General features: G+C 47.2%; 1 protein-coding gene across 3 annotated transcripts in view; it reads left to right on the top strand.

Moving 5' to 3' along the window:
- The window catches only part of LOC133628585 (protein AF-17-like), a 51,210-nt gene that overhangs the window by 5,667 nt on the left and 22,402 nt on the right, over positions 1 to 23,141 (top strand). For 2 of the 3 annotated variants that reach the window (XM_062016977.1, XM_062016974.1), the window contains exons 3-8: positions 5,826 to 5,880; positions 7,404 to 7,513; positions 8,541 to 8,644; positions 9,343 to 9,436; positions 10,639 to 10,746; positions 19,100 to 19,198. In XM_062016977.1, the coding sequence (XP_061872961.1) occupies positions 5,826 to 5,880; positions 7,404 to 7,513; positions 8,541 to 8,644; positions 9,343 to 9,436; positions 10,639 to 10,746; positions 19,100 to 19,198 (570 nt within the window). The remainder of the gene's footprint in view (positions 1 to 5,825; positions 5,881 to 7,403; positions 7,514 to 8,540; positions 8,645 to 9,342; positions 9,437 to 10,638; positions 10,747 to 19,099; positions 19,199 to 23,141) is intronic. The other variant, XM_062016976.1, reaches the window with a different exon arrangement.

Genomic DNA, 23,141 nt, shown 5'->3' with positions numbered 1-23,141 from the left:
AGCACAGCAGCACCATGACAGTCTCTTGCTCATTGCCCCCATTCACCCCCACTCTCATTAGGATGGCGGAGGCCCCAGTGGAATGGGAGTAAAAAGATAAGCAAGGTTGTTGTAGATTGAGACAAGGGCAGGGAGGGCTCACTGCCAATTACGGTTCTGGGCAAAACAGACTCCAGGACTCGACTGAGAGGAAAGAAGGAAAGTTTATTCTACAAGAAACAGAGTGGAATAAAAGCAAAAAGGGAGTAGGATGATGAGAAAATTACAACCAGAACTTTAAGATCTCCCTCCCTCATCCCTCCTTTCTTCCCTGGCCCAGCTCACTGCTCCCGATATCTCTACCTCCTCCCCCCGCAACAGCTCAGGGGGGCAGGGAGTGGGGCATGTGGTCAGTCTCTCACAGATGGGCTCTGCCGCTTCTGTCTTCTCAGATGAGGACGACTCCTGGCATTCTTCCCCTGCTCCTACACGAGGTCCCTCCTGTGGGACACAGTCCTTAATGAACTTCTCTGGTGTGGGTTGTTCCCAGTAGCTGCGGCTTCTGTCGATACAGGGTCCCTCCCATGGGACACAGTCCTTGGTGAATACCTCTGGTGTGGATTCTTTGCCACGGTTGCAGTTTCTGTAGATAGAGGGTCCCTCTCTCGGGACAAGGCATCTTCTGGGCATAAGTGTAATGAGCTGCTTTGTTGTGGGTTCCTCCCCACAGTTACAGCTGTGAATATTGGGCCCCTTCCTCGGGACACGGCCTGCTCCGGACATAATTTTAAAGAAGAAAATCACTGCCCCTGGCTCGTGGTCTGTAGTGAAGCGATTGGGTCCCTCCCACAGGACACGGCCTCCTCTGGCCATAGTTACTATCCCTAGCTTGGGGCCTTTAATGAAGTGAATCGCTGCCCCTGGTCTGGGGCCAGCTTTAGCAAAATGAGTCTCTGCCCCTGATACGGGCTCATTATCAAAATGAGTCTCTACTGCCGATGCGGGGTCTTTAAAGAAATGAAAATAAATCTCAGCTTCACCAGTTCTCTCCATAGAATGCAGGGGAGTCTCTGCTCTAGCACACCTCCTCCTCTCTTTCCTCACTGACCTTGGAGTCTGCATGGTTGTTTCTCTCACTGTTCCTACTCCTTGCACCACCACCAGCCAGAAGAAGAAGAAGGAAGAAACAGGAAGAAGAAGGAGGAAGAAGCCTCCTCTTCTACACAAGTAGTCATATGTGTACACACGAGTCCTCATTACCTGTGCTCATTGCAAGGAGTGTAAATTTTCACTTGCTCGTTAGACACTTCAAACTGCCTCCAAGGTATCAAAAAATCAATACCTCCACAGTTGACTTTTATTTAACTCACGCTTGGTGAAACCTGTTAGATGATGGGCTTCAGTTGTGCCATTCAACCCTGCTGCTGTAATAACTGAACAGTGATAACCTTCCTTCCAAAGCAGAGAACAGTCTGATGGGGAGCAGCTGAGGAATCTGGGTGTGTTCAGTCTGGAGAAGAGGAGGCTGAGGGTAGATATGAGCACTCTGCAACTCTCTGACAAGAGGTTGTGGTGAGGTGTGGGTCGGTCTCTTCTCCCAGGTAAGGAGTGACAGGACAAGAGGAAATGGGCTCAATTTGCCCCAGGGGAGGTTTAGATTGGAGCTGAGGAAGAACTTTTTCTCTGAGAGCGTTGTCAGCTCCTGTCCCAGGCTGCCCAGGGAGATGAGGGCGTCCCCATCCCTGGAGCTATTGCAAAGCCGTGGAGCTGAGGTTCTGAAAGCCATGGGTTAGTGATGGACTTGGCAGTGTGAAGTCAGCAGTTGGACTCGATCTTAAAGGTCTTTTCCAACCAAAACAATTCTATGATTTCCTATCAAAATCCCTCACCTTTTCAGTTAAACACCAGTGGTCATAGCAACAGACACACAGATGGGTAAATACTTAAAAATAATCTAGTTCTTTGATGTAGGTAACAGCATGATCAGAGTAAGGGAAATGAGTCAGGTCTTAAGACATCTGAGCATGGCCCTGCTACTAAACCACTTTGAATGTGAGTTTCGTGGTCCAGTGAGGCTGGAGGGTGTGACTTTTCCTCTGCCCTGGGTTTTCACTGCACCTTTCTGTCCCTGGCTTTCTCCAACTGTAAAAATGGCGTAAGCAGCCTGCAAATGCTGCCTTGAGGATCTTGAAGGACAGATGCTGCTATTTGAGTACAAAATACACTGACAACAGCAGCAGGATGAATTGATATTATTTCTTTCAAAGTGACTGTGACAGACTCCTTTGAAAAACAACATTTTTCTTCCCACATTGGCCTTCATAGAAGAATCTTAAAGCAGTTTACAAGCTTTGTCCACAACAAACAAATATTGATACTTTTGCTTTGAAAATTAGATCCAGAAGCATAGAGAATATTGCACTCTTTACTGAGTTCTTTAAAACATAGGTCTCCTGGTTTCTGTGTCTCTCCTTTGGAGACAGACTCTTCAGCTTTGGAAAGAGTGAGCAGGTGAAGTTGCTTGGTGGTAGATCCCAGAGTTAGAAGCCCCAGGGGGTCAGGAGCTCTAACTTTATCCATCACAACCTAGTTTAAATCAACCAAGCCCTGCTCTTTTCCCAGAGTTGAAAGAAAAATCCCTGGAGATTGAATAAACCCCCTATGCAGATTGAATAAAAGGAAGAGGTTCTCTTAACTTCTGCTCAGATGCTCAGGTCCCTAAAGGATGCTGTGGATGCTATTGTGCTTACAGTAAGCAACTGAAAGCCCATCCACTTTGTAATCAAATTGTCTAGGAAGCCCGGTGAGCTGCAATGGCCAGAGGGCACTTATGTGAGGGATCATATGAAAGCTTTAGCTGTCATTTGGAGGCAGGGCTGTTAAAAGTCTTATGTAGGGCAGATGGGGCTGGTAACCCCTCTTGTTACAATCAGAACTTTGCTAATCGCATGGTGGGATAGCCGCTTTGATCTGTGGGCTGGAGGGGAGAGTGGAGGGGCCTTTTCAAGTGCAAATTTCTTATTACAGTGTCTCAGTTAACTCAGTTCTTTTTCTGTATTGGCTCTGCTGGGTTTCCATAGTGTTTTTGAGAGCTGCTCTCCAGCTCTCTGGCAGCCAGTACCTAACCAGGACAGTAAGAAACCCTGCCTCTGGTCATTCATATGTATTTCGAACTAAGTTGCAGCAAAAGCAAGATGGGCTGCCAATGATGGCACTGGTCTTTGTCCCCTCATCTCTTATTTATACACTATCACAGGGACTTATAGCTTGCCAAAGGTGTCTATTTGATACCCCTATGCACTTGACTCCCACAAAAGCATTGGGAGGATTGGTCCACAATCCTATATATTGTGCCCATCTGTCCAGGAGTGTAAAGCTTCAGCAGAAGTCTTGAGCTTGCTTGAGAAAAACTACCTTTATGGAAGGTCCTTGGGGACTGGCTGATTCCCCAGAAGGCTGTGCTGCCATTCAGCGGGATCTCGACTGGCTTGAGAGTTGGGCAGAGAGGAACCTCATGAGGTTCAACAAGGACAAGTGCAGAGTCCTGCAACTGGGAAGGAACAGCCCCCTGCACCAGTACAGGCTGGGAGTTGAACTGCTGAAAAGTAGCTCTGCAGAGAGAGACCTGGGAGTCCTGATTGATAATAAACTAAAGATGAGCCAGCAATGTGCCCTTGTGGCCAAGAAGGCCAATGGCATCCTGGGATGCATCAAGAAGAGTGTGGCCAACAGGTCAGGGGAGGTTCTTCTCTCTCTCTACTCTGCCCTGGTGAGGCCTTATCTGGAGTCCTGTGTCCAGTTCTGGGCTCCTCAGCTCAAGAGGGACAGGGAAGTTCTGGAGAGAGTCCAGCGCAGGGCCACCAAGATGATCAAGGGTATAGGACATCTTTCATATGAGGAAAGACTGTGGGAACTGGGGCTTTTTAGTCTGGAGAAGAGGAGACTGAGGGGTGATCTTATTAACATTTATAAATATCTAAAGGGTGAGTGTCAGGAGGTTGGGACATCCCTCTTTTCTATAGTAGATTAGTAACAGGACAAGGGGTGATGGGATGAAGCTGGAACACAAAAAGTTCCACTTAAACATAAGAAAAAACTATTTCACCGTGAGAGTGATGGAGCAGTGGCCCATGCTGCCCAGAGGGGTTGTGGAGGCTCCTTCCTTGGAGGTCTTCAAGACCCGCCTGGACATGTTCCTATGCAACCTAATCTAGGTGAACCTTCTTCTGCAGGGGGGTTGAACTAGATGATCTCTAAGGGTCCCTTCCAATCCCTACCATTCTATGACTACTCAGTGGCAGAGACTTTTGCTCACAGCTAGTTATTGCTTGATACGTTGGTGGTTTTGATGGCATGGAGCACCTACCCTGTCACCTTCACCAGAGCTGAGCAATCACAGCACAGCACGGGCAGGTGAGAGCACCAGGTCCCACACACTCATAGCAGCACAACCTCTCATCTCACTTCAACACCAGGCACTTCATTTCAAGACTTTGTGACAAAGAGATTCAGCCAGTTCTACTAGGAAAGGAAAAGATTTGCACCTCACAGATTTTTGGGCCTCTTTTTAAACCCAAAAAACACATAGAATTTTTTTCTCCTCTGAGTAATGCCATGAGAAGACAGTGACTGTTTTTGAGTGGCTCAGCCCAGGATGGCGCCCTCAGGGCTGGGAGCGTGTTCCCTCATGTGTGCCAGTGTGCCCCGAAATCACCTTACTTTCCACCAACACTTCACGAGGGCTTTATGGCCACGGGAGAGCCTGCAAGTGGCCATCGGCCGATGTGGAGGCTGAGTGCAGCGGGGCAGGGCTGAAATAAGTGAGATGGGAAGAATGAGCACAAGGTCCCGCTGTCCGCAGTGAGGCAAGGAATGGCGCTGAGGGCTGTGGCACTGAGTTTCCCTGGTTCTTGCTGTCCTGCCTGGATGGACCCTCCTCATCCCTTTGCCTCCCCCTCGCTGGGTGTGCGTGGCAAGGGGTGAAGCCTGTTCCTGCCCTGGCCATGAGGGAGACCCTTTATCAGGTTCAGGGCTGTTGCTGGCCTTGGGGCCTGGTGTGAGGGAGCTCATCTCTGATCACCCTGTGATCACACTGGTGACCATGTGTCTCCCTCTTCAGTCTTCCCCAAAAGCAGCCGTTAGTGACTGGGCATGGAGAGGGATGCAAAGTCACTCCTGTCCCTCACAGCCCATCATGGCACTGGGCCTGTGGCCTCTCGCTTGGCATGATGGCACTGCGGGAGCTTCCTCCACCCTCCTGGGTGACAGGGACTCTCCAGCACCAATGCTCCCCTCATGCCCTCTCCATTATATCTCAGCCACCCTGAGGCTGTGGTAAGCAGGGTGCTTGCCCACCAGTCCCAGCCACCGGGGTCAGGCTTGACATGACTCCCCACACCCCACCAGCAAAAATGTCATGACAGTCTCACCTGCATCTCACGAGACTGGAAAAAATATCACAAGAGAAAGAGAGAAGGAAGGAAGAGAAGAGGCCAAGATAGATAATGACTTCTTTTTCTTTACCTTCTGTTCTTTGAGTTATGGTTCTCAGTTTTACTCCCCAACCACAAAGTCTAAAACTTTTTTAAAAATCCCCATGAAAGTCAAGGTTCACTTGTAGCCCCAAGGCTCTTGGGCTGAGGCTTTAAATACATCCCTGCCAGACAGGACGATATTGAGCTGTGTCAGAGTATCTTTTTGCACTCAGACCATTCTCAGTGCTTCTTCCACTTCCTCTCTTTGAAAGCAGCTCCATTTTCATAACCATGTTGTAAATTAATAATCTCTTTTCTGGTCCCACACCCCTGGGAGTTAGATTAAACGTGTTGTTTCTGCTTAATTTCAAGAGATGTGAACTGTGTCCCCACAAAGATGGAGCCCTGAAACGGACCGACAACGGAGGTGAGTACCTCTGTGCAGAGCTGGGTATGTCATGCAGAGCCTCTTAGCCCCTGTCCTGGGAGCAAAGCAATTAATTTCTGAGCCTGTGTGACCAGAAAGGGAAGACTGGAGGTTACAGAGGAATGAAAACACTGACTTTTTATTACAAAACTTCACTTTCTGAAGCTCCATTGAGAGAAGACCTTTCCCTTGTGGGGAACCTGCCTGACTTCTGGCCGGCATCAAAGCACAGCCTCTGAATGTGCAGTTGCTTGAGTTTAACCTTTCACAAGTCATTGCACAGTTTGGCATTGTTTACAGAAATGTGGAATTTGGAGAGTTATGCTCAGGTTAACAGAGCCTCAGCCTTGAGTCCCCATCTGAGAGCAGAGACCAGGAAACAGTAAAGATGTTTTTCTCTGCAGGACTTATCTGCTCATCATTGATGCTTTTCAGCCTCTGGTGCTGTGAATCACTGTTGGGTCTGATTTCAGTTGTCAGAGCTTGCAGCTATTGATGCTACTACTTACATAGATCAGACTTAATTTTTTCTCAGAATCTTATTTTTCAAAAAGGCTTCTGTACCTACCTGGCTCTTTCTTTAATACACAAAGAGTTCAATTAGGTAAGGAGATATTTATTCTGGTAAATCCTGTATTTAGAGCAGAAGTGCTAAGTACAGGACATTTTGTAGAAGCATCAGCTAGAACTGGTCATAAGAACCAAGAACCTTAGTGCAATAGCATGAGTATCATGTTGGGGGATTGTTTTATAATAACACAGCATCCTCTTCCAAACGTGTAATTACATGGTTTGGTCAGCTCTGTGTAGACAGGCACAAGAGATGTTACAACCATGTCACTGTACGGAATTATATAGCCCAAGGACTTACAGTGCTGTATGATTCTGTAATTGTGGAGTTTGGTTCTGCCTGCCCAGGTGAAACCATCCTAATTCTAGCTAAATCCTTTCAGTGCAGTTGCCATACCAATATGGATCAGCTGCCACAGGCTCCCGACCTTCAAACTTTCCCAGTTCTGTGCTGACTAGATAAAATTTCAACTTACACATTTGGTGGATTTAGTTTTTAATCTAACTTGGCTTGCTGAAAAAGAGCCTTCTTTAGCTGTTGATAGCAGCCAATAAAGGGAGCTTTGTCTCCAGTGGCCTGGGACTGCTCATCAAACTTGTCCTATCAGCATTATTTACTGATTGATGCTTTTCCTGGGTTTGGTTAGGTCTTCAACTCGGTCTCAAGTCCTGGGGGGAATACTTTTAAGAACCACGAGTGTTGTATGTTTCCTTACCCAAGAAAATCTCTGCTTTCTTGTTTAATCTGGAGGTGGTATCTGTCTGTCTTTCACCCACAAAGGATTTGATTCCTAACCAAGTTACAAGCAGCAGCATTTCAAACTGAACACCTAACTTAGACTCCCTTCCTACTCTCTCTTCTTTCCCACCCATGCTTGTCTGCAACTTTGTCAGTTTGACTCTCCTGGCTTGCCCCATGTGAATTCTTCTCTCTGCTTGGTGTGCTTCCCCAGGGTGGGCCCATGTCGTCTGTGCTTTGTACATCCCAGAGGTTCAGTTTGCCAACGTGCTCACCATGGAGCCCATTGTCCTGCAGTATATACCCCATGATCGATTCAACAAGGTAAGGCCATCTCTTTCTCCTGATCTCCCAAGCATGCTTGCCCCGCCTTGGCTTTTTGGGGTCATTTTATTCTAACACATCTCCCGTCCAATTTACTTTAATTTCCAGGTACTCAGATTCATAGAATCATAGAATGGTAGGGGTTGGAAGGGACCTCCAGAGATCATCTAGTCCAACCCTCCTGCAGAAGCAGATTCACCTAGATCAGGTTGCATAGGAACATGTCCAGACGGGTCTTGAAGACCTCCAAGGAAGGAGCCTCCACAACCCCTCTGGGCAGCCTGTGCCACTGCTCCGTCACTCTCACAGTGAAATCGTTTTTTCTTATGATTAAGTGGAACTTTTTGTGTTCCAGCTTCATCCCATTACCCCTTGTCCTGTTACTATCTACTATAGAAACGAGGGATGTCCCAACCTCCTGACACCTACCATTTAGATATTTGTAAATGTTAATGAGATCACCCCTCAATCTCCTCTTCTCCAGACTAAACAGCCCCAGTTCCTGAAGCCTTTCCTCATATGAAAGATGTTCCATACCCCTGATCATCTTGGTGGCCCTGTGCTGGACTCTCTCCAGAAGTTCTCTGTCCCTCTTGAGCTGAGGAACCCAGAACTGGACACAGGACTGCAGATGAGGCCTCACCAGGGCAGAGTAGAGGGGGAGAAGAACTTCCCTTGACAGAGTAAATCTCTGTTCTTACAAATAACTTTAGTCCTCCGTTTCTCTCTTCCCCAACTCCCTGCATCTTGAGCAAACTTTGCCTTGAAGTTCCATCTTGGTTACTTCACATTTTGGTCTGACACAATTGTTATTTAGGGAGAAAAAGAAGATACACCAGTTTTGTTCATGCCACTGAGAAATAACCCAGAGCTGTTGTCATAGGAGGGAAATGACTGGACACAGTTATGAGTTCTCGAACTCTGCCTCCTGGTGAACAACAGTGAGAGTGAAGTAGACATTTTATCTGCCTTTTTGGATGAGCACTTTTCCCTTTGTTTTTTTGTGGTTTTTTTTTTTTTTTTGCAGACCTGCTACATCTGTGAAGAGCAGGGCAGGGAGAGCAAAGCAGCCTGTGGAGCATGCATGGCCTGTAACCGCCATGGCTGCCGGCAAGCTTTCCATGTCACCTGGTGAGTTCCTCTCAGCATCACCCCAAGAACAACCCCAGCTATTGGTTTTGCTGCTGTGGCTTTGAGGCTGCACTAAATGGGTGGTATGGGGTGCTAGACTAATCACCCTGGGGTTTTTTTTGTGCAAGGAGTATCTCACCCTTGCTTGGTTTGTGAGGGGAACTTCCCCAGGAAGGCTGAAGTTCCTGAGAACTGAAGATTGGGGATTTCCCTAAGACTATGTGGAATCCAAGAAGAGAAGAGATGAGTCACAACCCAGGAATATTCCTTCTCCAGCAGAGCACATGCAGGAGTATCATCTACATGATGTGATTTTTAAGGGCTGATATCCTCACATACTCTTGAAGCCTGAAAACAAAATTGCCTCTCAGCAGAACAGGGAGATTCCCAGCTTTACATGGATTCCTTGCTCATGATGTGTCTTTTGTTGACCTTGTTACTGGTCTCCCAAGCCTCCCTTAAGAAAAGCAAAAATTGCAAGACAATCTGGTAGAAAAGTACTGACAATTTTGAAGATCTTGATTTCAATTAAAAATAGTCTGAACTTTTTCCCCCACTGCTTGCATACCATTTGCCAAGCAGAACAAAAAACTTCAAGACCTTACCTGGGTATCCTTAACTATTCTTTGCCCTTTGATGGGATATATGGTCTGGCTATATAATTTGCTTTATCCTCCTTCAAATTGCATGTATTTCAGTGCCCAGATGGCTGGCCTCTTATGTGAAGAAGAAGTCCTAGAAGTCGACAATGTCAAATATTGTGGCTACTGCAAGTACCACTTCAATAAAATGGTGAGTTTCTTCATCCCTGCAATGGAAGATTGGTTTGTTTTTTTTTTTTTAATCACATAAAAGGCGTTGGCTTCATCCCAGATTGTATCTGTGCTTGGAGCAGTAAGAAGTGCCAAGAACACATAAACAAGGTCTGCAGCTTACTTCTCTTTTCAGCCATTCAGAGTCACTTAGAAATAAAGATTAATTTATGTTTTGCATTCCTGAATCATCTTTAAACCCATTTTCAAATCTAGAGATTGAATTCTTCCCATCTGTTTTGGCTTCCCTGACCCACCCTCTATGGTTGAAAGATAAGTCCCAAGAAAGACTAGCCATGATGTTTGGTGCTCCAGGGAGTTAAGAGTATAGCTCAGGCACCTTGGGCAGGAAGGTGTAACAGAGAATAGCCAGAACTTCTACCTGAGGAGAGAGACATGGAGTCATTTGCTGTTTGAGAGATACTTGGGGCAAAGGATTTCCCCCTATTAATTAGAGTACTGAGAGGGAAGAGATGAACCCTTTTCCTGTTCTGCATAATTAATAGACACCTGCTCTTCCTCCTCCAGCAAAAAGGAAACTTGATCCTCTCGCTACAGCTTTATGTCTCAGAGGCTCCTTTGTTGCTGGCCTTTCCCACTTTCCTTCCTGCTTATCAGTGCTGTCACATACAGTGACTGATGACTTGCTTCTCCTCAAACTGGAAGACACTTCCCTGCCCTTCAGGTACCCTCAGTATCTGACACGAGTGTAGGTCTGTATCAAGTTTACTGATGCTGAGATAGATAGCAGGACTTCTGCTAGTGCCTGGAGTCTGAGAGTGGGGTGAACTTCCCACGCCCTGCTTGGAACCGAAAACTGGATGCTGCTGTTTGGAGGACTGTCTTGTCTAAGCAACATTGCTGCTACCATTTATCTTGCTGTTTACACAGTGCTGGCATAGCAGCTGTGCCTTTCTTGTGCGTCAGCATGCATGGGCCGCCAAGAACCAAAGATTTTAGGGATCTAAATGCTGTTTGTAAGCCTGCTAGTATGGTATCCATTGTGATCCCCATGTTAAGAACCAGACTGGGCATTTGGTACAAAGTTTGGTCATGTGTGTGGTAGACAAGCCACTTACTGTAACTTTGTTAATTGTAACAGTGAAAACTGGACTCTATAACACTGTTTCTTCTCTCTTTCTCCTGTTCTGCAACTGTTCTTCCATTCCCCGTTTACCTCAGAAGACCTCACGACACTCTGGAGGTAGCTCCTTCATTGCTGGTAGAAGGAGTCGATCCACATCCCCTGCTCAAGAGAAGCACGTATCCCACCATGAAAGGCCAAAGAAGGTAAGATCTGCACAGTTTGTCAATCTAGAGAGACAGTCACATAAGATGAAGATGAGGAAGGGCTTCCTCTGTGCAGAGAGCATTGAGCATCGATAACTCCTCAGGTGAGCCCTGACTTTACAAGAGTTTCACAGTCAGAGCTCTGAGTAGGGCTGCATTTTTAAACAAGCCTCTAGAAATGTGTATGCAAAGACAGCAGCAGAGCCATGGAGGAGTAAGAGGCCAAGTTTGCATGGATTATGCCAGAGGGGACCTGGCAGAACATGCCTACCGAAACATTCAACTTGCCCCTTTCTTTCTTGTGCTGAGTCTGCTTTGAGGATGACATTGTTCTATGGTTTCCAGCTACAGAGTTGATCTGTGTGGAAGTGTGGTTTAGGCCCATCAGGGGACAAAAGACCATGATTAGCCTTAAGTACCAAAGACCTGAGGATTGCCAAAGGGCAGGGAGAGCTTAATTGCCCCTTAAGGTCCAGGACAAAACAGAGCAGGCTACTCAGCTTGGGGAAGAAAACAGAAAATAATTTCATGCAACACCAACTAAAGCATAACCATAAAACCCCAAAACATAACAAACATAACACAACACAGAGTGGTACAATGATGAAGAGTCCGACCAGCCCTTTTTAGACCACCTTCTCCCCACCCCTCCCCTCTTCCCCGGGCTCAGAGTCCTGATCCTGGTGTTTTTACCTCCTCTCCCACTGAACGGCCCAGGGGGACAGGGAGTGGGGGTTTCAGTCAGTCTGTTCTTGATAGCTTCTGCCATTTGTCTCTCCTCAGGACAGGTGGGCTTTGCACCAGTCCTCCCTGCAAGTCCGTGGGGTACCTCACACACACGGCAGCCCTGCACAGGCTGCTCCAACGTGCATTTATCCCAAAGGCTGCAGCCCCTTTCTGCCTCTTGTGTGGATCTGCTCTGGGGCGCACAGGCTCTCCAGCATGGCCTGCGCCATGGCCGCCTCCTCACACAGTCTCTTGCCCATCCGGGTGCACTCACACAGAGCTGCTGGTGGCTCTCATTCCTGCCATGGCCCTCCATGGGTGTCAGGGGTACAGCCTGCGTTCTCACCACAGCTTGCAGAGGGGTCTCTGGTCTGGTGCTCCTCCTTCCTTCCTCCTTCTCTGACTGTGAGGTCCACATGGTCACCTCCATCATGTATCACTCTTACACCTCCTGCCAGCACTTCAAATTCCCATCCCTAAATAGTGCTGGCAGAGGTGTCAGATTGGCCCATCTGGGCCGGAGGTGGGTGTGAACCCAGGAGCCAGGGGAGAGTCCACAAACTCTTTACCGGGTCTTCACTGCAACCCGCTCCCCCTGTTGCCAAGCAAAAGCTGCTCCTTGCTAAACCAGGACAGGAAGTATTCTAGGCTGTGGTTTTAAATGCAGCAGTTCAGGAACTGAAACTGGAGGTTGTTGTCCTCAGATCTCAGAGTCCAGGTTTTAAAGGACGCAACAATATGATTATTAATCTGTATTGTGGCCAGAAAGTTAATTGTAGGCAAGAACAAGAATTTCTTTTAAACTAGGTGGTATTTTGATAGATTAACCAGCCCCAGGGATTTCACCTGTTTCAAGTCTGCTTATGAAAATAGCTTATCTTTGTTAAATAGGTTTTTAGAAGAACATCACATGCCAGATCTGACTGGTACAGTAGTTATTTATTGAACTCTGCTGGTTAAGACATGCTCATCAAAACTGCTGCAGTGTTACAGGACATGTTAACAGCACACCAAGGTTCATCATTAACCAACTGGCTCACGTGACAAATGGTCATATTTCAAGGAAAAGCAGCAGCAAATGTGTGACGCAGAATCCCAGCAGCCTACTGGGTTCTGACAGGGATGCATGTTCCAGTGTGGAAGAGTCTGTATCAAAAGAAATGAGGAAGCCAGAGGCTTGTGAGATATTTGTTATTTATAACATAAGTAGCCATGAAGATGCAGGACATGCATTTATTGGAGGATTCAGGTTCTAAGGCAAGTGACAGCACAGTAAGAAATCTTCCCTACCCTTTGATGGATGCAGCTTTTGCAGTATACCAAGAATCCACAACACAGTACTGCCACCCTCCTTTGTACCCTGTCTATCCAAAGCAGCGGGGTGGGATCTGAAGCAGAAATAACTTACACAGAGATACTGTCAGTATGATTGGATAGTTTTTAATACTTTATGGGCCGTATCCTGGTTTTTGTTAGCAGAAATCCAGAATTAATCTGCCAAGCAACCTCTGCATATATCCTACTACAGTCAAAAGCCAATTTTACCTTGTACAAACACAATTGATGATCCCCCTGAAAATCGCAGCACGAATCTTGTCAGTCCTACCGTAGTTTACTACTTCTTTGTTTGTTTTTGACTTGTTGCAGTAGGCATCCTCATGATGCATAAACCATTTTGCGTGGTAATGATAGTGACCCACATCCAGAAACATCCTGATGACGCTCTGGTGGGTTATGTGGCCTGAGTTTGATGGATCTCAGTGCAGTCTCCAGGGGACAAGGGCATCCAGGCTTTCAAAAGCAGTATGGCCATCAGTTAGTCCTGACTGACACCCTCCTGGCATGCCCAGCTGAGAGTCCATAAATTCTGTGGGCAGGAAAACCAGCTCCTTCTTTATTTACAGAGGTTATTCCGCAACATCCCATCTGAAACGCTGCCCAACGTGTCCATGATGTGTTTGGGAAGCTTGCCCAAACTGTACCTGATACAAGGCAAACCTTGCTTCAAGTGGTGCCTGCCCTGCAGCTGACAGCGAGTCAGGAAATAGGCTAAAGCATATGGGGAGTATTTACTCCTCTTGTATGTTCAGCTACTGCAAGGAGACGAGGAGGTGGGAGAGAGGGAGGAAGAACATGTGTGCCATGGACAGGGGGAGCAAGTGCTTGGCACAAGATGAAGGGCTGTACTGGAACATGCTATTTTTGGTGAACAAGCAGGCAGAAGGGGCTGGGGGAAGAAGACAGGATCGGGGGGGGGGATTGACAGGAGCTTTGGAGAGCTCAATTGTAATTATAACTGACAGACTGTACAAGTTCAAGGCTGGGGACCATATGAGGGTTTCTATATTTGCACAGCTTCTGGTGACGGGGGTGGGAGCACAGCCATGTGCCTGGCAGGTAGGAGCAAGGGGGTGTGCTGCTTCCAGGCTTCGGTGAGAAAAGAGGTCAGTGCCAGGGAGGGAGTGAAAACAGGAGGAATATGACTTCTCAGTGGTGCTTGCCACTATTGTTAGCCTCAGGTTCCTCACAAATGTGCAGAGACTCCGTCTTGCTGCTGCCTCACCACTCTTCCCCTCCTGATGGCTCATCAGGTTTGCGAGCAGCAGATCTGATGGAGGCCCCTTCCAGGGCTGGGATCGTTTGGCAAAGCCACAGCGCAAGTGCAAAATGAACTTCCATTTAGAGAGGGGGAGTCAGCATGGCAAGGGGGGAGGAGGTGCACAAAGCAGCTGGGAAGGCCCTCTGGGCTTTCAGGGGTGCTGGGTAGCAGTTGTGAGGTGTGGGGAGGAAGGACTGGGTGTGAGGTGGAGTAGAAACAGAGGCCTTTCAAAGGGGTCCATGAAGAGGACTCGCACAGTTTGGGAGTACGTGACTAGCAGTGCATGAACTAGCTGCACATGTTTCAGGGGAACTAGGTGTGCTGCTGCACAGACCTAAAGAAGAACAGCTTTTTGGTGAGCGTGTCCAGCTATGCAGCTGACTGGACCTTTCCTCCCAGGGTTGGAGGCATTGCAGGGGAGCCGATCACTCGGCATCAGACCAGAGTGTGTGTGTGAATCCCCAGGCTGCAGATGCTCATGACTCTCTGCTCCTGATGCATGGGAGCTTTCCGGAGTCAAAGATGTATCCTCATGGAGGTAGAATCAGTGCTCGTTTATTAGTAATACACACTGATATTTATACATTAGTACAGAATTCAGGTGATAGTAACATAACATTTATTGGTTACATTCGCAAAGCAATATGCTACTCGGCACAAGCTAATTGGTGAATTGTTAAAGCTCACATTCTTAGTTTAAGCAAAATCTCAGCACAGCTGTGGTTAAAAATATCCCGTTTTTACTTCTCAGCTGCTCACTGTTTTCAGGCAACCTCTTCCTGGCATGCGCCCAAGGTCAAGCTGACCTGGCTATCTGTGTGAAAGCTTGGATTGTGCAAACATGCTTCTAACAAAACTCCATGTCCTGTATTAGCAAGAAACTTCTCTACATGCTCCAGAAGGAGCTCAGTGCCTGACAGCTCCCTTCCAGTGCAGGGCTGTGGCTGTTTACTTAGTCTTTAGGAGGAAAACTCTGGCTGAGTGAAGGGCACAGGATTTAACCCAGTGGTTTCGGTAAGACAGCAAAGACTTGGGATTTTGACTCCTAAGCCCTGCTGTAAAACAGTTCAGCATTTGTGAAGAGTCTTATCCTCTGTGGAACAAGGGACAATTGTGATGTGGGACAGCATCAACATCCCTCACCTCTTTCAGGCAAAAATTATACCAGCACAAGCATTTCCTTCTGTGCTGTCCTGAAAATGGGAAAGCTACAGGCTTTGGGGTTTCCTCAGAACATACAAAGCCTTAGCAAAACTAGCCCCATGTCTTTCTTTGGGGTTGGTATTGCAATATGTGTGCTCTACCCTGTGGGAAAGAGAAAAGAGAGAGACAGAGCACGCCACGGTGGGGATGACTGTAATGGATAGAATCATAAAATCATAGAATGGTAGGGGTTGGAAGGGACCTTTAGAGATCATCTAGTCCAACCCCCCTGCAGAAGCAGGGTCACCTAGATCAGGTCGCATAGGAACATGTCCAGGCAGATCTTGAAGACCTCCAAGGAAGGAGCCTCCACAACCCCTCTGGGAAGCCTGTGCCACTGCTCCATCATCCTCACAGTAAAAGAGTTTTTTCTTATGTTTAAGTGGAACTTTTTGTGTTCCAGCTTTATCCCCTTGTCCTGTTGCTAGCTTTTTTTGATTGGTATCCTACTTTTGGCTGGGATAGAGCTAATTTTCTTCCTAGTAGCTGGTATAGGGCTGTGTTTAGGATTTGTGCTGGGCATGGTGTTGATAACAGAGGGATTGCTGAGCAGGGCTTGCACAGTGTTAAGGCCTCCTCTGCCTCTACCCTGTCCTGCCAGTGAGCAGGCTGAGCCAGCACAGGAAGCTGTGAGGGAGCATGGTCAGGAGAGCTGACTCCAAGTAGCCAAAGGGCTATCCCATACCATGGAGTGTCATGCCCAGTATATAAACTGGGGAGAGTTGGTGGGGAGCGGCAGATTGCTGCTGGGGCATCAGTCAGTGAGTGGTGAACAACTGTATTGTGCATCACTTGTTGGTGGTTTTTTTCTTGGGTTTTATTTCTCTGGATTTTGGAGTTTTTTGTTATGTTAATTTTCATTACAATGTTTATGTACTTTATCATTATTACTATTATTATATTTTATTTGATTTTAGTTAGGAAATTGTACTTATCTCAAACCTCAAGTCTTACTTTTTCTTTTTGGACCTGATTTTCCTCCCCATCCCCCTGTGGGGCAGAGTTAGCAAGTGACTATGTGGTGCTCAGTTGCTGGCTGAGGTTGAGCCACAACATCAGGGTACAGATATTGTGTCTGTTTTATCCACCTCGTCCCTTTAGCATCAACCAGAGCAGTGCACAAGCCCCTAGTCCCACGGCATCTGAGCAGATGCATGGCAGAGCCTGCCTCCCCTCTGCCATTGCCTGTCTGTCTAGACCCAATGCCAGTGGAGGAAACAAGCCAAGGATCCAGCCTGGCAGATTTAGCACACTGGAGAAGTTGTACTGGGCTAAAATAAAAACCCAGCAGATCTGTGAGGGGCTTTGTGTTCACACTCAAATTGGTGATGGAGGTCTGCCTCTTGTTCTGTGCCCATGCAGGCACTAAAGGGCAAAGGGGACATGTTTTCAAGTGGGCTGCAAGTGGCTGCTTGCAAGACTAACACGTTTTTTTTGGGAAGGAGTGCTGAACCTAGATCTGCTCTAACCTAGCTATACAAGCCTTATTTTACAGCATCTCTGACCAGCTCTTTGTGATCTCTCGTTATGTGGGTGTTTATCCACCCCCAGCACATCCTTCCAGTAGCAGAGAGGACAGCAATAATTGGAAAGCATGCAAAGCCCAGCGAGGGCTGGCCCTGAGTCTGTGTAAAATCTCTCATGCGCTCAGAGTGTGTCTCAAGGCAAACCCACGAAATCCCCAGGATTTGTGGAGTTATTTGGCAATATATTTTTATGAGGTATCTGGCTCCTCTTTCCCATTTCTGTCTTCTGGGAGTGGCACTGGCAGTATCTGCAAGTAGGTGAGCATGTGTCCAGGTCGGGTAGAGATCCCTGACTTTTCCTTCTGAATTTATGGATGACTTTCTATGAAGTATCAGTAAGTTCTCTCATCCCATGTGCCTTGATTTTTCCCCATTTGTAAACTGAGATGTAGATATGAAGAACCTCTCTTTAGCTTGTTGAAACTTTCTACTGTGTGTTATTGAGTACAAATTTTTTCTGCAACTGGAATAATGATCATTGATGTGCCCGTGGTCTGTGACAAGCTGCTTAACTAATTGGGGCACAGTTTTCACTTCTTCCTGTCCTAGAAGACTCACGAGATATAGAGTTTATAGCATGAGAAACCCCCAAGTGTTTAAAACATTATGAGATTTAGTAAAGATTTAATTTGAATTTGTCTTTTGGCACTTGATCCATAGAAACCACATTTTCAAGCTTTCCTTGTTCCTTGGCTGTAGCATGAGTCTCCTCTTTCAGTGCCATGAAAACTCAGCCAAACCCACTCTGGAAGGTGCAGATTTCTGGAGCACTTTTGCTTCACCTCTGCTTCACATCATGCTTGCCTTCCTCAGCCTCTTCCTCCCACCCTGTCCCTCCTCCTGCCCCTTTTTCCTTATATAGGGTATTGTTTCCTAAGCTAATTATTCCACTCTCTTCTCCCCAAAAACACACAGTGGAGCTCATATATTTGCTGCAATTGCATCTTCCTCTGACAGCATCCCAACTTTGGCATATGCCTCAGGGCTTTGCCTGCATGAGGAAGCAATCGGCAACTTTCTGGAGAGTCAGTGAATTTTGATGTGACTGTTCTGTTCCAAACGCATCTTTAGTCCAGACTGAGGACTTCAGCTTCTAGAATAAAATACCCATTCAAGGGAATTGTACCAGAATAGGCCTCCTGTCCCACAAGAAGGTCTCAGAGAGAGGAGGATGGATTTTTCTAAGCCCTACATCTCATGCAGGTCTCTTGCTCTGACAGCAGCTCACTTGCTGCACACACCAGTGACCAGACCGGGAAGTTAGGAACTGAGCACAAAAGTTGCTACAGCTTCAGCAAAGAAAGGCATGTCTTTAGCTGACATTGGTAGCACAGAAAAGCTCCTGTAGTCAGCTGAGTGTGTTCCCATGGGAGTGTGCAGCTGAGGAAGACAGGGAGGAATCAGGAGTGTGTGGTGGAGCGTTCTCTTCTATCCATCCATCCTGTGTGCCAGCTGGCCTGGGCATCCTCCAGGCCCACTGACTTGAGGTCACTCAGGCCTATGATTTCAGCCCTTCCACTGGAAACACCTCAGTTTTAGCATAAATATCCAGATAGTACTATATAAGAATATCCTCCTTGGTTACATTCCCTTCCCCAGGAGAATATAAAATCAGGGCAGGACTCTGTTTCTCAGGCCATGATTTTTCCTTGGTGTGCAGTTTGAAGAATTCCCTGTTTCTGGGGTTTTAGTGAGAGAAAAAAACAGGATGAAGAAATCAAACTAAATTGTCTGTTTCCTGTTAGCAGAAATGGACCCAAACCAGCTGTCTCTGGGAGGGGAGATGTGAGGGATCTCTAGGTTAGGTTCAAGCCTAGGTTCTCACATCTCCACTGACTGATATTTTTACACGTGCATGTGCAACACATGCTGAAATCAAGATTCTGCCACTGTCTGTACAGGGTGGATCTGAGAAACCCTTGAAGAAGATAGAGAGCAAAGGTAAGGAGGCACAGAGTCCCTTTGGAGAAAATAGCAAGAGGAAACCTCAGGTTTCTTGAAATCAACCACAGCTTGTTAAGTCCTTCCCTATCATCTTACCATAAACTGATTTGGGGGCTTCTGGCTGCACTCCAGATGTTGGCTGCAGCTGGAGTAGAGATAGTGGGACGCTCCCAGCCAGAAGCTGAGATGTGGAGGAAGGGATACTGGACTCATATGGATGGGTGGAGAAGGAAAGAGGAATATGAATGTATGGTTGTAGATCCACCCCTACACACCCTCCTTTCTTTTCCCTCACAACTGCTATTCTCAGCAGAGGAAAAGTTAGCCTTCCAGTACTCTCTGATTTCTTTTGCAGAGTCGGAAGGACAAAGAAAGACCTAAACAGAAGCACAAAAAACGTCCGGAGTTGCCCAGAAGCCTGACCCCATCCTTGGTGCCTGTCGCTGCAGAGAAGGTACCAAACCCCCAGGATGCGAGTGAGCATGTGCATGCAGAGTGGGGAGGGAAGGCAGGGGGAAACCACAGACACTGGCTGTCCTAGGGCATGGGGAGAACAGGGAAGAAGAGCAGAGAAAGGGCTTTTGTGCCTTTATCTTGATTCCTGGTTCATCACATTCTCCCTCTCTCTGCCTGACTCCCCACCTCGACCCCCACCTTGGGAATTTAACACAGCAACTGTCTTGATTTCTGTCAGCACTGATGACACAATCATGGAGTTCAACTCCTAAGTGATTGAGCTGTAAGTGCCAGCCTGTTTTGCAGCAGATGTTCAGATCTGAAGCTCTCACAGAATAGATAAATATCCACACTCTGGCCTTTTCTGTTGCCACGTTGTAAACAGCTCAGGCAGATGAATAAGCAAGACAGGACTTGTGGGAGGAGCTGTTACCATTTATTAGACAAACAAGCATTTCTGTGTGAGACAATGGGAGGCTGGTTTCTAATTATCATAGAATCATAGAATGGTGGGGGTTGGAGGGGACCTTTAGAGATCATCTAGTCCAACACTCCTGCAGAAGCAGGTCCACCTAGATCAGATCACACAGGAACGTGTCCAGGCAGGTCTTGAAGACCTCCAAGGAAGGAGCCTCCACACCCTCCCTGGGCAGCCTGGGCCAGGGCTTCCTCACCTCAACAGTAAATAGTTTTTTCTTATCTTTAAATAGAACTTTTTGTGTTCCAGCTTCATCCCATTACACCTTGTCCTATTGCTAGATACCATAGAAAAAAGGGATGTCTCAACCTCCTGACATCCACTCTTTAGATATTTGTAAATGTTAATAAGATCTCCCCTCAATCTCCTCTTCTCCAGACTAAACAGCCCCAGTCCCCGCAGCCAGTATGAAAGATATTCCATTCTCCTGATCATCTTGGTGGCCCTGCACTGGACTCTCTCCAGCACTTCCCTGTCCCTCTTGAGCTGAGGAGCCCAGAACTGGACACAGGATTGCAGATGAGGCCTCAAAAGGGCAGAGTAGAGGGGGAGAAGAACCTCCCTCAACTTGTTGGCCACACTCTTCTTGATGCATCCCAGGATGCCATTGGCCTTCTTGGCCATGAGGGCACATTGCTGGCTCATGTTTAGTTTATTGTCAATCAGGACTCCCAGCTCTCTCTCCAGCAGGTCAATCCCCAGCCTGTCCTGGTGCATGGGGTTGTTCCTCCCCAGCTGCAGGACTCTACACTTGTCCTTGTTGAACCTCATGAGATTCCTCTCTGCCCAACTCTCAAGCCAGTCGAGATCCCGCTGAATGGCAGCAGACTCTGGGGAATCAGCCAGTCCTCCCAGTTTGGTGTTTAGTTCTCCATTTCAGGCAAATTCAGGCAGAGGGACCCAGTTTAGGACTTGTTTTTCCTCTGAGATGTAGAGGCAGTCCCATTGGTGGGTTTGTCTTCTCAGTGCCCAGGGCTGGTGAAGCATAGTGAGGATGTCAGTGGATCTCTGCTCTTCGCTGCTGAAATCGTGCTGCTGATGTGGACTTTTGCACTTGGCTGTAAATCAGAATAGGCCCAAGCTTTCTGTAATTTGTGCCAGCCCCAAACTCTGGTACTACAGAATAGACACAGTGGAATTTGCCTTGAGTTTACATGCAACAAGGTGAAGGCCAAGTTTGTTACTCCAGCGCCTGGACCTTTGGAGTTGTACTCTCTGTAGTAGGAATGTAAATTAATGCAACTCCTTAGCAAGGCTGCTCTGGTGTAAGTGAGAGTAGAACTAGGGCCAAGCTCCTGCTAAAACAAACATGTCCCAGAAATGTCTTGGAAAGGCTTTGGTATCCTTTCCATGGCAGGACTGCCGTGTGAAAATGAAAGTTCATGGGCTATCACCTATGTGAGAAGCACTGCAGGGGTAGCCTGCAAAAGCAAAAGCTCTTGCCAGTCAGCACAGGGTTGCTTTGGGTTAGGACTGAAGAGGATTTTCTGTGTTCTATGAGGTGGAGCCTGGAAACGGGGAGTAGATGTAGGTCTCATGGTTCTCAGGCTGGGAGAAGCAGAAAGTTACAGTGGGACAGAGTGGAGAAATAGCCTCTGAGCTGCAACCACTCTTGATTTACTTGTGCTCATGTTAGGATAGCTCAGCTCTGGCTTTTGGGAACAGCAGATTCACCCAGTTAACAGAGCTGTCAGGAACTGATGGCCTAAGAAGATTATTTTTAAGCTGAAGTGAAATCCAAAACCTGACTCTTGGCTAGCTGGAGTGGTTGTTAGACAATTACCCACTGTCTCCTCCTGCCAGATCTTTATAAATAAGGAGGGAAGGGTGAAATTCAATTTTACAGGTAGCTTTCAACTCTTTATAAGCTGAAATTCAGGAGATCCTAATTACTGTAGCTGTACTTGAGTGACAGGGTTTTAGTGTTTCCCTAGGGAGTTATTATTAATCCTCATAATGGGTAGTGTATTTCCCTTGTTTTTTTTGTGTGCAGAGATTCCAAAGTATTCTTCAAACTCTTGTTACCAATGGTGCTCACTCCAGACCAAATATAAGAGCTGCTCAGCAGCCTACTGCAACCCTGCCCAAACCCCTCAGGGAGTGAAGCTCCAGTCTGCTCCCAGTTTGCCTAGCCTAAAAGGAGCCTGGGGTGGCAGACATCTGAGCCCCAGTGTCTGATGCTGCTACCAAAGTCCTCTGAAACTTTCAGCAGCCCTTTAGTAACAGATTTTCAGAGTGATAGTCCTATGTGGTAGGACTTTTCAAGCTTCTTCACCAGATTTGGCTGACAGCAGTGGAACCATGTTTCATTGCTTTAGAGGAACAGTGGTATATTCCACTTGTTCCCTCAGGCAGCCTCACCTCTGGGTTCGCATATTTCTTCAATTTTGCCATCCAGATTAATTTTTTAGTTCAAATTTTCACCTAATACATCGTCCACCCTGCACTCTCCTCTTGAACCCTTTAGTTATGAAGAAGTCAATTGTGATAGACCTCTGACTTCTGTCAGATTTTTTTATATAGAATCATAGAATGGTAGGGGTTGGAAGGGACCTTTAGAGATCATCTAGCCCAACTCCCCTGCAGAAGCAGGTTCACCTAGATCAGGTCTCATAGGAACATGTCCAGGCGGGTCTTGAAGACATCCAAGGAAGGAGCCTCCACAACCCCTCTGGGCAGCCTGTTCCACTGCTCCATCACCCTCACAGTGAAATCGTTTTTTCTTATGTTTAAGTGGGACTTTTTGTGTTCCAGCTTCATCCCATTAACCATTGTCCTGTTGCTAGCTACTGTAGAAAAAAGGATGTCCCAACCTCCTGATACCCACCCTTTAGATATTTATAAATGTTAATAAGATCTCCCCTCAATCTCTGTTGCCGCTACCAGCAACACCACCAGGCCTCCCGCATGGATCACTCAGCCCACCCCTGCTGAAGGGACAAGGATCACCACACACTCAGCATGGATGATACTTTATTCCAACCCCTTGTTTACACCATGTCCCTTTATCTGCTAACACCAGCACCTCCTCACCCTCCACCCCGTGCCCACCTCTTCTGTACCCTCCACCTCTCACGTTACAACCCGAGATCTTCCGGATGCCTACTACAAATCTTTTCTTCTCCAGACTAAACAGCCCCAGTTCCCGCAGCCTTTCCTCATATGAAAGATGCTCCAGTACCCTGATCATCTTGGTGGCCCTGTGCTGGACTCTCTCCAGCACTTCCCTGTCCCTCTTGAGCTGAGAAGCCCAGAACTGGACACAGGACTCCAGATGAGGCCTCAAAAGGGCAGAATAGAGGGGGAGAAGAACCTCCCTTGACCTGCTGCCCACACTCTTCTTGATGCATCCCAGGATGCCATTGGCCTTCTTGGCCACAAGGGCACATTGCTGGCTCATGTTTAGCTTTTTATCAATCAGGACTCCCAGGTCTCTCTCTGCAGAGCTGCTCTTCAGCAGTTT

This window comes from Colius striatus, chromosome W (assembly GCF_028858725.1).
Source record: "Colius striatus isolate bColStr4 chromosome W, bColStr4.1.hap1, whole genome shotgun sequence".
NCBI lineage: Eukaryota > Metazoa > Chordata > Aves > Coliiformes > Coliidae > Colius > Colius striatus.
The sequence above is the reverse complement of the archived record's forward strand: the minus strand, read 5'-3'. Positions and strand labels throughout refer to the sequence as shown.